Source organism: Elgaria multicarinata, chromosome 1 (genome assembly GCF_023053635.1).
Source record: "Elgaria multicarinata webbii isolate HBS135686 ecotype San Diego chromosome 1, rElgMul1.1.pri, whole genome shotgun sequence".
NCBI classification, from domain to species: Eukaryota; Metazoa; Chordata; class Lepidosauria; order Squamata; family Anguidae; genus Elgaria; species Elgaria multicarinata.
This window is the reverse complement of record NC_086171.1, coordinates 95,066,368-95,079,608: the sequence shown is the minus strand read 5'-3', so window position 1 is coordinate 95,079,608 and position 13,241 is coordinate 95,066,368. Positions and strand designations below refer to the sequence as shown.

Here is a 13,241-nt window from a genome sequence, read left to right as displayed (position 1 = left end):
TGGCACAGTGCCAACTTCAACTACAATGGAAGATCTGAAGAGCTGATTTTGGACAGTACAGCAACACTGAGTAAGAAGATGGATGAAAATGAAAAGAAGGCGGATAAAAGGATGGGGGTGCTCGCAGACAAGATCGCTCAGAATGATAAAGCTATAAAGATGCTAGATGCTGAAGTAAAATTAGTGGAGAAAAGGCAGGATGCCTTTGAAAAAGGCTGTGAGGTGAAATTCCAGGAACAAGAATTAAAGCTGATTCAATTGCAAGATCAGGACCGACATTTTAACGTACGTATTAAATACTTTGTTGAAGAACCAGCAGAAGACTTGAGAAAAATAATACTGAAATGGTTCAATGATATGATGCCTGATCTGGATATAAAAGACTGTGACCTGGAGAGGATCCACAGAGTGGGGGGAGCAAATTACAGAGGAACCAAGGACATTCTTGTGAAATTTGGCAGTTATTATAAAAAGGAGCAAGTGATGAAGAAATTGGACTCGCAATGCTTCTAACGTTGTCACCAGCACGTCCCAAGACGGTGGTAAACTGGACAAAACAACGTACACTTTCATTTCATCTGTTAAGGGTAAGCCCGCTGCACTTAAACTTTCAAAGCAGTCTCTTAATTTCTGCAAATGAGCTTTTATGTCTTCTCCCTCTTTCATAAGTGTACGGTAAAGCTTTCTTGCTAAGCTTATTCTAGCTCCTGCAGTCTCTCTGACATATACAAGTCTGAGTTTAGTCCAGATAACGTCAACAGTGTCTTCTCTGCTTATATAAGACAGTTGATAGTTTCTCATAGACAAAACAATTTGATCTTTTGCCCTCTCAGCACAACGTCCCCACTCGCGTAACTCTGCTGCATTCAAATCTTCTGCTGGGGCATTTATTACAACTTCCCACAGACCAAGATTTCTTAGGCTCATTTCTATCTTAAATGACCATGACATATAATTTTCGTCTGTAAGTAGAATCATAGAATCATAGAATCATAGAACAGCAGAGTTGGAAGGCGCCTACAAGGCCATCGAGTCCAACCCCCTGCTCAATGCAGGAATCCACCCTAAAGCATCCCTGACAGATGGTTGTCCAGCTGCCTCTTGAATGCCTCTAGTGTGGGTTTTTTTTTTTAATAATTTTTTTATTCATTTTCTACATTATATAAACATACATAAACATTACCATAATAATAATGAAAACAAAAAAAACAGAAAAACATCAAACAACTGCTGCATACATATTGAATAAATGTTGAGTACAATGTTGAAAAACTATTACATATACCTTATCATACTACAACATCATCATTCTTAACATAAAAGTGCACCCCCCACCTCGGGATCATTCCTGAGTCCAAAATCTAATCGTTTCTTCTGCTGGTGGTTTCCCACTTCCCTTAATAAACACAAATATTAGGAACTGTTTCCAGATTCCTTCAAACTCATTTATTTTAGTTACGCCTTTTCTCCACTTAATATTACATGTCAATTTATCATTCATGGCTATATCCCATACCTCTTTATACCATTCTTCAATAAAATATTCCCCTTGAATCTTCCAGTTCCTAGCTACCATCAATCGTGCTGCAACCAGCAAACTCGATATCAACTCTATAGTTCCTTTTTCACACTTTATATCTTCAAATAGTGACAGCAATGCTATCTTTGGTGTTTGTTCTATTTTCATTCCCACTATTTCTTCAATTTCTAAAAACACCATCTTCCATAATTTTTGTACATATTTGCATTGCCACCACATATGTAAATACGTTCCCTTTTCCCCACAACCTCTCCAACAATTTGCTGAATGCTGATCATTTATCTTATTCAATCTAACCGGGGTTAGGTACCACCTCCATAAAATTTTAAAATAATTCTCCTTTATTCTTACTGATAAACTTCTCAACACTCTTTGTTTCCATAGTCCCTCCCAGCTCTGTCGCCCTATTTGTACCTTCAAATCTGATTCCCAAACCATTTTCTCTGTGTTCTCTCTAAACTCCTTCTCTAACAATAATTTATATATTTCACTCATTAGTCCTTTTAAAACTATACTACCTCCTTTCCCTTTCTCCTTATTTACTATTAATTCTTCAAACTTCGTCATCTTTCTACACATTCTATTATCTTTAATCCACTTTTTATTCCATTCTTCTAATTGACCATATTCTAACCAGGATAATTTTTTCTCCTTTAACAAATTTTCCATATCCTCTCTTGTTTTTATATCTCTTAACCAATCCTTTAATTTTATTTTATTTTTTTCTTTTAATATTTTACATAATCTACCCTTTAGATCCTCTGGGAAATTCTTTAACATTATTATCGGTGCTAAGGGAGAGTTGCTCGGGAGCAGCTTCCCTTTAAATTTACTCCAAATTTCCCATTGAGTCCTCAGTAGTGGATTATCAATACTTCCAACCCACTTTCTTCCTCCATCTTTAAAAAAAACATTATCCAAATTCATCTCTACCTTACTTATGGTTTTTTCTTCCATCCAATATAAATCTCCTACTCCCATAATTGCTTCTACAACATGTCTTAATCTATTTGCTACGTAGTATAATTTTATATTTGGGAGACCCAATCCACCCTTTTTTTGGCTTAGGTACCAATTATTTTTATTCACTCTTGCTCTCTTATCTCCGTTACAATATTTATTAATAATATTTTGCCAACTTTTTATCTCGGTTTCTGATATTTTTATTGGTAACATCCTAAACACAAAATTGATTTTAGCTAATATCTTCATTTTTATTAAAGCTATTCTCCCAAACCAAGATAAATTTAATCTTTTATATTTCTCCAATTTCTCTAATACCTCCTTCTTTAACCTCGTTAAATTTTCCCTTTCTAGATTCTCTAAATTTTTTGTAATTTTAATTCCCAAATATTTAATCTCCTCCTTAACTTTCAATTCCATTCCCTTATGTTCCCAATCCTTTTCTTCCTTCTTAGTATAGTTAAACAACATCATCTCTGATTTAGACCAATTTATTTTTAACCCTGTAATTTCCTCAAATTCCCTCAACTGATATTTAATTCTTTCTAATTTTCTTAATGGGTTCTTAATGGTCAATAAAGTATCATCTGCAAACATGTTTAACTTTATTTCCCTTACCTCTCCAATTCCTTCTAACTCTTCATCCTCCCTTAGTGCCTTCGCCAAAACTTCCATAACCATTACAAACAGGACCGGCGAGAGCGGACATCCTTGTCTTGTTCCTCTGGCTAGTCGTATCTTTTCAGTAAGTCCGTCATTTACCACCACTACCGCTGTATTTTGGGAATATAACTGTTCTATTACACTTTTGAATTTATTTCCAAATCCCAATTTATCTATAATAATCTTTAGTGCCTGCCAGCTCACACAATCAAAAGCTTTAAAAATATCCAATGCCATAATACCTGCCTTAATATTTGCTTTTTTTATTACATTTATTACATTTAAAACTCTTCCCACTAAGTTATGCATGTGCCTTCCTACCACAAACCCACATTGATATGCTCCTATATATTCCGATATAAATTTATTTAGCCGTTTAGCCATAATAGATGTAAAAATTTTAGCATCTTGATTTATTAACGAACTAGGTCTATAAGAATCGGGATTAGTCAAATCTTTATCTGGTTTTGGGATCAGAATTATCATTGAATGTTCCCATGATTCAGGTATCTTCTCTCCTGATAATATCCTATTATAAAGTTCCATTAATTTTGGAACTAAATAATCTTTGAAGACCTTATAATATTCTGGTCCCAAACCATCTGCTCCCGGTGATTTACCAACTTTTAACTTATCAATAACCTCTTCAACTTCTCTTTGAGTTATTACTTTTTCCATTAACTCCTTATATTCTAATTTTATTCCCTTCTTTATAAACCTTCCAATATACTCCTCCACCTTTTCTTGTTGAATTTCTTTACCCTTATACAATTCCTGATAAAATTCCTGAAAATTTTTTATTTTAGCTTTCATTACATGACAATAATTCCCTCGACTATCTTTCAACGTTTCTATCCCATTCCTCCCTTTTTCTTTTTGTGTGAGCTTGGCTAGCAACCTCAAATTCTTATTACTGTATTCAAAATATTCCCTTTTCATATACATTAAATTCTTTTGAACCTCCTCTATATTTAAGTTTTCTAATTGTTTCTTCTTAGCTTGTATTTCCACTAATTTATATTTATCTTTAACTCGCCAATATTTTTCCTCCAAATTTTTAATTTCCATCTCTAACTTTTCCTGCTCTACGCGTTGTTGTCTTTTTAAGCTACATGTTTCTCTAATACAAATTCCTCTTACTACAGCCTTCATGGTGTCCCAAATGACTGACCCAGCTGTTCCTCCTTTTTCATTAATTTCCCATGACTCCGACAGTTCCTTCCTAATTTTCTCTACCACTTTATTATATTTCAGTATCTTTGTGTTCAGCTTCCATCTATATGCCTCTTTATAATTCTTCTTAACTATAAATTCTAAACTTAACAAGGCATGATCAGTTACTTTTATTACCCCCATTTCCATTTTACAAATCTTCGTTGCAAAATCTTTTGAAACAAATATATAATCTATCCTGGAGTATGTATGATGAACTGAGGAAAAGTATGAAAATCCAGGCTTATTCCCATTGAGTAAACGCCACGAATCTAAATAATCATTTTCTTTTACTAATTTATTCAATATAGTCATATTATTCCTCTTTTCAACATTAGTGGGATTTGACCTGTCCCATTTGTTATCCATAACCATATTAAAATCCCCAGCTAATATAGCATACCCCTCCTTGAATTCTTCTATTTCTTTAAACAACTTTATAAAAAACTCTCTATGTCTCTCATTTGGGGCATACACATTAATTAAAGTATAAACCTTTCCCTCAATTTTACCTTTTAACATAAGATATCTGCCATTATCATCCTTTTTTACTTCTTCTAATATAAACCCACTTTTTTTTGAAATCAAAGTGGCCACTCCATTCTTTTTTGATGTCCCTAATGATTTTTCATAATAGGCTAACCACTTTAATTTTATCATATTAGAATTCTCGGAGCCTTGGTGTGTCTCTTGGACCATTATAATATCTGATCCCTCTTTATTAAACATTTGTTCTATCCTCTTCCTTTTCACGACTGCCCCCAAACCTTTAACATTGAGTGTTGATACCTTTATCCTTTTATCCATAATCACCCTTTTGAAATCTCTTCCGATCCCTTGTGCTCAGCAACTCAAATTTGCTTACATAAAAACACAAACTCCATACAACCCCCCCTCCTACCCCAACCCCTCCTCTCCTACCTTCCCCCCCTCCCCACCCCCCACTCTAATCCCCCCCATATCCCTGTGAGTCTAATACTCCAGCCATCTACTTTAAAGGGGGGGAGGCAGTGCTGCGCCTGGCCGGCGAGTTTCTATATTGGCATTTCTATTTGCAATTATCTCGAAACATAATTAACAATTCTCTTACTCTCCAGATGTCCCAGCCTCATTCCCTCCCCCACCCACTCCAGCCCCAGTTACTTCCCCATCCAGACCCAGCCTCTTCAGCAACTCTTTACCTTGATCCAATGAGGTTACTCTGTGTTCCCTCCTCCCATATGTAAATCTTAAAAAAACCGGGTAACCCCATGCATAAGGAATTTTGTTCTTCATTAATGTTTCAGTTATTGGTTTAATACTATGTCTCCAATTTAATGTGTGTTGAGAAAGATCATTATAAATTTGCACTGCTTTGGCTTTATACTGTATCTGAGCCTTAGATCTCAATTCTTTCATGATTTGCTCTTTTTTGTAATAGTTACCAAATTTTACCAAAATGTCTCTAGTCCCTTTGTAGTTTTGCCCCCCCACACGGTGGACTCGGTCCAGATCCGATCCGTCTATTGGTATATCAGGCATCAGCTCCTTGAACCAATTCAGAATAATTTCTCTAAGATCTTCTCCTTGTGTCTCCTTCAGTTGCTTTATTCGAAGTGAAGATCTACGAGATTGGTCTTCCAAGGCAATCAGTCGTAATTCCCACTCCTTAAATTGAATATTAGTTGATTTTTCAAAGGCCTCTTGCTTCTTCTGGTCCAGATCTGCTTTTGCCTCTATCTCTTTGATCTTATCCGAATTTTCCGCCATTTTATCCGCCAAAATACGCATTTGTTGTCTAAATTCACTCATATGCTGATCCATTTTTTAAAAAATGATAATGTTATTTTCTGCTATAATTGCCTTAATCTCCATTAAAGAGGGAGGGTTACTACCAATTTCTTTTCCCCCTTCAGCCATGTTTTTTTCTTTATTTGGTACTGTATTCAAAGAAACTGGGTCTATATCTTCGTCTTCCTGCTCAACTCCAGGGGCTGTGTCTTCCAGGTAGGAGAGGTGAGTCAAATTATGGTTTGAAGGTTTCTTTTTTTGTATATTAAGCTTTTCCCAACTTTTGATCTTTCTTTTAATGTTGGACATAGGACCCTTCTGAGTGGGGCATAAATCTTAGAGTCCAGTTCACTTCCTTAGCAACTTATACTGGCTTCTCTTCTATGTAGCAAACACACTTCCTTCTTCACGAGGGGGGGGAATATATCCAGTTCACAACAGCATTCACTAGAGGGGATCAGATCTAATCATTCACAGTCTCTCAATATCCCACATCTCCCTCACCGAATGCTGTTTCTTCCACCCCTTCACCCCCCTTCTCGCCACACCAATAAATCCAACCAGCAACTTCCACTTTACAAAGCCAGCATTTCAGTCATTCCCATGTGAGATAAGGGATGAAAGGTTATAAAACAAATCAATGTCTAGCAAGCATAAATTCCTTCTTTTTAAACTGCGTCAGAGTTTACTTTCGCTTTTGCGCTGCCGCTTACAAAGACATTCCATTAATCTCCATTCATCTCACCTCCCTTCATCAACTCTCTCCACTCTTCTCAGCTTCAGTAGCTTTTATAATCATTTTCTGTCGTTTGCTCAAAGATTTATGCCCATTAGAAGAGAGATAATTGCTTTTTCCGGCAAAAGCCGCTCAGAGCCTCAGAAGAAACCCGCCATCGCCATGGCTGCCAAGCTCCGCCCCGCCTCTAGTGTGGGTGAGCCCACAACCTCCCTAGGTAACTGATTCCACCGTCGCACTGCTCTAACAGTTAGGAAGTTTTTCCTGATGTCCAGCCGGAATCTGGCTTCCTTTAACTTGAGCCCGTTATTCCGTGTCCTGCACTCTGGGAGGATCGAGAAGAGATCCTGGCCCTCCTCTGTGTGACAACCTTTTAAGTATTTGAAGAGTGCTATCATGTCTCCCCTCAATCTTCTCTTCTCCAGGCTAAACATGCCCAGTTCTTTCAGTCTCTCTTCATAGGGCTTTGTTTCTAGACCTCTGATCATCCTGGTTGCCCTCTTCTGAACACGCTCCAGCTTGTCTGCATCCTTCTTGAATTGTGGAGCCCAGAACTGGACACAATACTCTAGATGAGGCCTAACCAGGGCCAAATAGAGAGGAACCAGTACCTCACGTGATTTGGAAGCTATACTTCTATTAATGCAGCCCAAAATAGCATTTGTCTTTCTTGCAGCCATATCACACTGTTGGCTCATATTCAGCTTGTGATCTACAACAATTCCAAGATCTTTCTTGTTTGTAGTAACTGTCTCTGGAGAGGCCACCAGTGAGGGAGGAAGCAGCAGCCAGGCACCTCTCCACCGTGCCTGGGTCCAGCTCCAGCTGAGAGACCCCTCCCTACTGCTACCAACTGTCACTGCAGAGGCCACCAATGAGGGAGGAAGCAGCAGCCAGGCACCTCTCCACCATGCCTGGGTCCAGCTCCGGCTGAGAGCCCCCTCCCTCCTGCTGTCAACTGTAACTGCTGAACTTTGCAACTAAGATTGTGGTGCCTGAATTTGCTTTCCTTTCCCCCCTTCTCCTCCTCCCTACCAATCCCCTTTCCTTTTGTGTCATGTCTTTTAGATTGTAAGCCTGTGGGCAGGGACTGTCAAGAAATACTTTTGTAAGCTGCCATGAGAGCCTTTTGGCTGAATGGCGGCATAAAAATATTTAAATAAATAAAAAATAAAAAAATAGTATTGCTGAGCCAAGTGTCCCCCATCTTGTAACTGTGCATTTGGTTTCTATTCCCTAAATGTAGAACTTGGCATTTATCCCTATTAAATTTCATTCTGTTGTTTTCAGCCCAGCACTCCAGCCTATCAAGATCACTTTGAAGTTTGTTTCTGTCTTCCAGGGTATTAGCTATCCCACCCAATTTTGTGTCATCTGCAAATTTGATCAGCGTTCCCTGCACCTCCTCGTCCAAATCATTAATAAAAATGTTGAAGAGCACTGGGCCCAGGACTGAGCCCTGCAGCACCCCACTCGTTGCCTCTCCCCAGTTTGAGAAGGTTCCATTGATAAGTACTCTTTGAGTCCGATTCTGTAGCCAGCTGTGGATCCACCTAATAGTTGTTCCATCTAGCCCACTTTTAGCTAGTTTGTTAATCAGAATGTCATGTGGTACTTTGTCAAAAGCTTTGCTGAAGTCAAGATATATGACGTCCACAGCATATTTTTTGATAGGGAGGTTACCCTATCAAAAAATGAGATCAAATTAGTCTGACAGGATTTGTTCCTGACAAATCCATGTTGGCTTCTAGTAATCACTGCATTGATTTCAAGGGGTTTACAGATTGACTTCTTTATAATCTGCTCCAGAATTTTCCCAGGGATGGATGTCAGACTGACTGGTCTGTAGTTCCCAGGTTCCTCTGTTTTGCCCTTTTTGAAGATAGGGACAACATTAGCCCTCCTCCAGTCGTCCGGCACCTCATCCGTCTTCCATAATTTTGCAAAGATAATAGATAATAGATAATAGTTCTGAGAGTTCTTCTGCTAGCTCCTTCATTACTCTTGGATGCAGTTCATCGGGCCCTGGAGATTTAAACTCATTCAAGGAAATTAGGTGTTCTTTGACCATTTGTTTATCAATCTCAAACTGCAATCCTGCCCCCTCAACTTCTGCTTCACTTTTTCTAGGGGGGTCATAGACCCGCTTTTGGGAGAAGACCGAGGCAAAGTAGGAATTGAGCATTTCAGCCTTTTCTTTGTCGTCTGTTATCAATTTGCCATCCTCATTAAGCAGTTGAACCACCATTTCTTTCCTCTGTCTTTTACTACTCACGTATCTGAAGAAAGCCTTTTTATTGCTTTTAGCATCCCTCGCTAATCTCAGCTCATTCACAGCTTTAGCCTTCCTGACGCCATTTCGGCACTTCTGCGCCACTTGTCTGTACGCTTCTTTTGTAGCCTGGCCTTCCTTCCACTTCCTATATGTATCCCTTTTTGTTTTCAGTTCATGTCTAAGCTTTTTGTGGAGCCACATTGGTTTCCTCTGTTGTCTTCTATCTTTTCTCCTTGTTGGAATTGTTTGTAACTGTGCTTTTAAAATTTCATTTTTTAAATACTCCCACCCATCCTGCACTCCTTTTCTCATTAGGCTCCCTTGCCACGGGACTTTACTTATTATAGTTCTGAGTTTATTAAAATCAGCTTTCCTAAAATCCAGAGTACGTGTATGGCTATGCTCGTCTATTGTCTCCTTCATAATCAAGAATTCAAGTATGACATGGTCACTTTCCCCCAGAATTCCCGTAACTGCCACTTTATCCACTAAGTCATCCCTATTGGTCAATAACAAGTCAAGGATTGCCGATCCTCTAGTTCCTTCCCCCACTTTCTGTAGGAGAAAGTTATCACCCATACATGTCAGGAATTTCTTGGAAGGGCCGCTTTTGGCAGTAATGGTCTCCCAACAGATATCAGGGTAATTGAAGTCCCCCATCACTAGTACATCACACTTCCTTGAAACACTGGCAATTTGTTTCTCAAAAGTTTCGTCCTCGTCTTCTCCTTGATTGGGTGGTCGGTAGTAGACTCCGATTATCATATTCTTTTTATTCCTAGCCCCATTTATTTTAATCCATACTCTCTCGACGGGGCTCCCAGTCTCATCCGCCTGTATTTCTGTGCAGGGATAGGTATTTTTAACATATAGTGCAACTCCACCTCCCTTTCTATTTCTTCTGTTCTTTTTGAACAAGTTATATCCTTCAATTGCTATATTCCAGTCATGGGAGTCATCCCACCAAGTTTCAGTTATACCTATCAAGTCGTATTTGCCTTCATGTAAAAGTAACTCAATAGGGACAGTGTTCCCAACGTTTAATGCCATAATTTCAATTTTAACAGGTTGTTTCTGGTTTACAACCCCTTCGGTGGTTTAATTTCTCTTAGTGCCTGACCGGCTATCCAGATTCAGATTCCTCAGTGCCCTCTTAAATTCAAACCACTCTTGCCAGTCCTTTTCCGTGTGATTTTCCAGACACTGCTATCCGAAATAGCTTCTGGTTGTCTGTTCCAACGACTTTTACAAAGACACTCAGGAATTTAATCAACCACGGCTTAATTCTTCAGTCCTACTGCACTTGCTGAGAAAAACTCGTGCATTATGGCTCAGCTTGGGGTATTGGGCCCATAACCTGTTGAGTTATGGCTTTAGAAGCTGTTTACTTATTGCACAGACTGGGTTTCTGGCACATAACCTTTTGTGTTAAGTCTCTGTCTGGGCCCTACAGAGACTAGCAGAGGTTACAGCGGTTCTCAGCCAAGTCAGCAAAGACGTGAATTAAGACAGAGATTTATGTAGGTTAAAACAAACCTTTTTACTGGCAAATAAATATAATTTAGTTATGGCAGTACAGATACAAATACTTACAAACGGTCAGTCAATACAGCTCACATGAGGGACATGGAAGTTATGGAAGTTATACATGCACTTGAAAATACATTTACTTTTATAGACAACCTGTACAATGATGCAACTCCTTGCAACCCTTAATTGAAGACAATCAGTTAGACAATTATTCAATTATGACACTCAATGTCCAGGTGTAGAGTTCACCTTTAAGTTTCTGCTGAGTCTTCTGTTCCTCCAGATCGTCAGCAATTAACAAATCAATGGAAAACATAACCAGGATCCATTCCAGAATCCAACAGAGCCCTGTCCTCCTTTTCATATGGTCACCCTAATTAATATAATTAATATAATTAAAGAAGGTACTCACAGTGTATTTATAGCAGATTGGTAAGTATAAAGCCATAGAGGGGGAGTGAATGCCAGATGGGAGGAGAGTGCTAATTGGATGTTTGTGTGGAGCATTTGGATTGGCTATGAGAAAATGGGAGGAGTCAGAGGACTGTGTTGATATATATGCTTCTGCTGACAAGGAGACAGAGAGAGATTAGAGAGGAGAAAGAGAAGAGCTAGGAAGGGTTTGCATGCTGCATTGTTTGAGTGGGAAAGAGAATAGTGTAGCATAGTATGGGTAGAGTAAGCAAGAGAACCTGAAGTTACATTGTGAAATGTTTAAGACAAAGAATTAACTGAAACCATTATGCATTGTGCTTTATAACCATTACGCTTGAGAACTGAGGAAACCATTAAGCTTTTGTACCTGCACTTACTACTTGTTAATAAATTACATTTCATTTAAACTGATGTTAAATGAAACCAGTTAAACTGGTGTGGTCCTTGGAATACCTGGGAAAGGAACAGGTTTATGGTAGCACCGGAAGGGAGAAATTGGTGCTACGGTGCTGAGCTGTATAGCTGTGGGGCCTAACAAGAGGAAGTTGTGTCACAGGGACGGTTACAGCATTCCAAACTCTTTGACGCCTGCACCTGCACTGGGTTCTTTGATTCAGGAAAGGAATAAAGGAGAAGTATGAAGTGGAGGTCGTCACAGTGGGTTGTGCACTAGAATCCCTTATTAGGCCCTCCCTACTGGCAGGATGAGGCAGAAGTACCTCTCCTATTTGCCATTGCTGTCACCTTCTCACTTGCCCATAAAGATAATAGGCAATCAAGTGTGCTAGCAGCAGCTGCTACTTCTCTCTGCTGTTGCTGTTTGCTCACCAGAGCAGGGGCAACTTGCAAGTGGTGATGACATCAAAGAGGATGGATGGGAATGGACACTCCTGGACACTGGGGCCTCAGCGGCTACTCAAGGATGCCAGCCACTGGTGCTGGCCTCACTGCAGCCCTCCCATCTGCATATAACCACTATGCAGTGGTCTCAGAAGAAGGTAATGAAGGGCACAGTCACATATACGTTGTTAGCTATTCTGGCTTTGGACCCTGTAGAAATTAGTGGTTTTAAGCCTCAAGACAGCCATTGATATGACAGTTTGCAGTGGAGAAGTTACTATGGTTCTCCTTTTGCCCTCTATATAGCAGGAATTAAAGTGACCTGCTTTACAAGATAATATTAAAGAGTGATGCAACAGAGGCATAGTATTGCCTTAATACTTCCCTTTCCTACCCCTTTCCTGTGTATAGCCCTAGATAATTGTCACGGTCAGTAACTGTTTCACTTATTTCCTATCTGTATTTTTTTCTTCCCTCCCATCTGTCTTTCCAACCTACCTGTGCCCTTTCCCACCCTAGGTGAGAGCCAGTGCCATTGCGCAAGATGCAGATCAGAACTATGACTATGCTAGCAACAGCGTCGTCTTACACCTGGATGCTGGTGATGAGGTTTTCATCAAGCTGGATGGGGGCAAAGCCCATGGGGGCAATAACAACAAATACAGCACCTTTTCAGGCTTCATAATCTACTCAGATTGATGGCTGTGTAACCATCCTGATTCCCAGCCCCCTGGATTTCTATATGTGGCAACGTCAGCTGAGGATTCCACCTCCACTGACATCTTCACACATGGCCATTGTCTCCCACCAGTTTGCAGGAACATGATGTTTGGGTCCCTGTTTCCATTTCCCCTCTGGGGCTCTGTGGAAGAACAACAGATCTTTCAAGACAACCAACATTCCCACCTCTTTCCCTTCCATTCATTTCCAGGAGTGACACTGAACACGAAGCCTTTCAAAGATGAATTCCTTTTCTGGAAAATAGCTAAAAAGCAAAGGGACTCAGGGTGGGGTTTGAGGAGGATGTCTGAAGAATGGATGTCATCTCTATTTCATTGTGCAGGTGTGCAGAACTACTTTTGTGGGGAGGGTGACCTTTGTGGGCCAGATGACACCTAAGGTGTGGGCACACCCACCTGGCATCATTAGCTCACCTGACCAAGCCCCGGGTGGACTTTTCCATGCAGTGCTTGAGCCAGGGACCAGGCTTTGCTGCACATGGGCACAGTGAAGTTGAGCCTTGTCACTACTTCACTGGGGAGCAATGAAGACTAGCT

General features: G+C 39.8%; 1 protein-coding gene across 1 annotated transcript in view; it reads left to right on the top strand.

Annotated features, from left to right (window-relative positions):
- Window positions 1-12,663, top strand: part of C1QL1 (complement C1q like 1) — a 47,972-nt gene extending 35,309 nt beyond the window's left edge. The window contains exon 2 of the mRNA XM_063116840.1: window positions 12,484-12,663. Coding sequence (XP_062972910.1) covers window positions 12,484-12,663 — 180 coding nt within the window. The remainder of the gene's footprint in view (window positions 1-12,483) is intronic.
- Window positions 12,664-13,241: the final 578 nt, after the last annotated feature.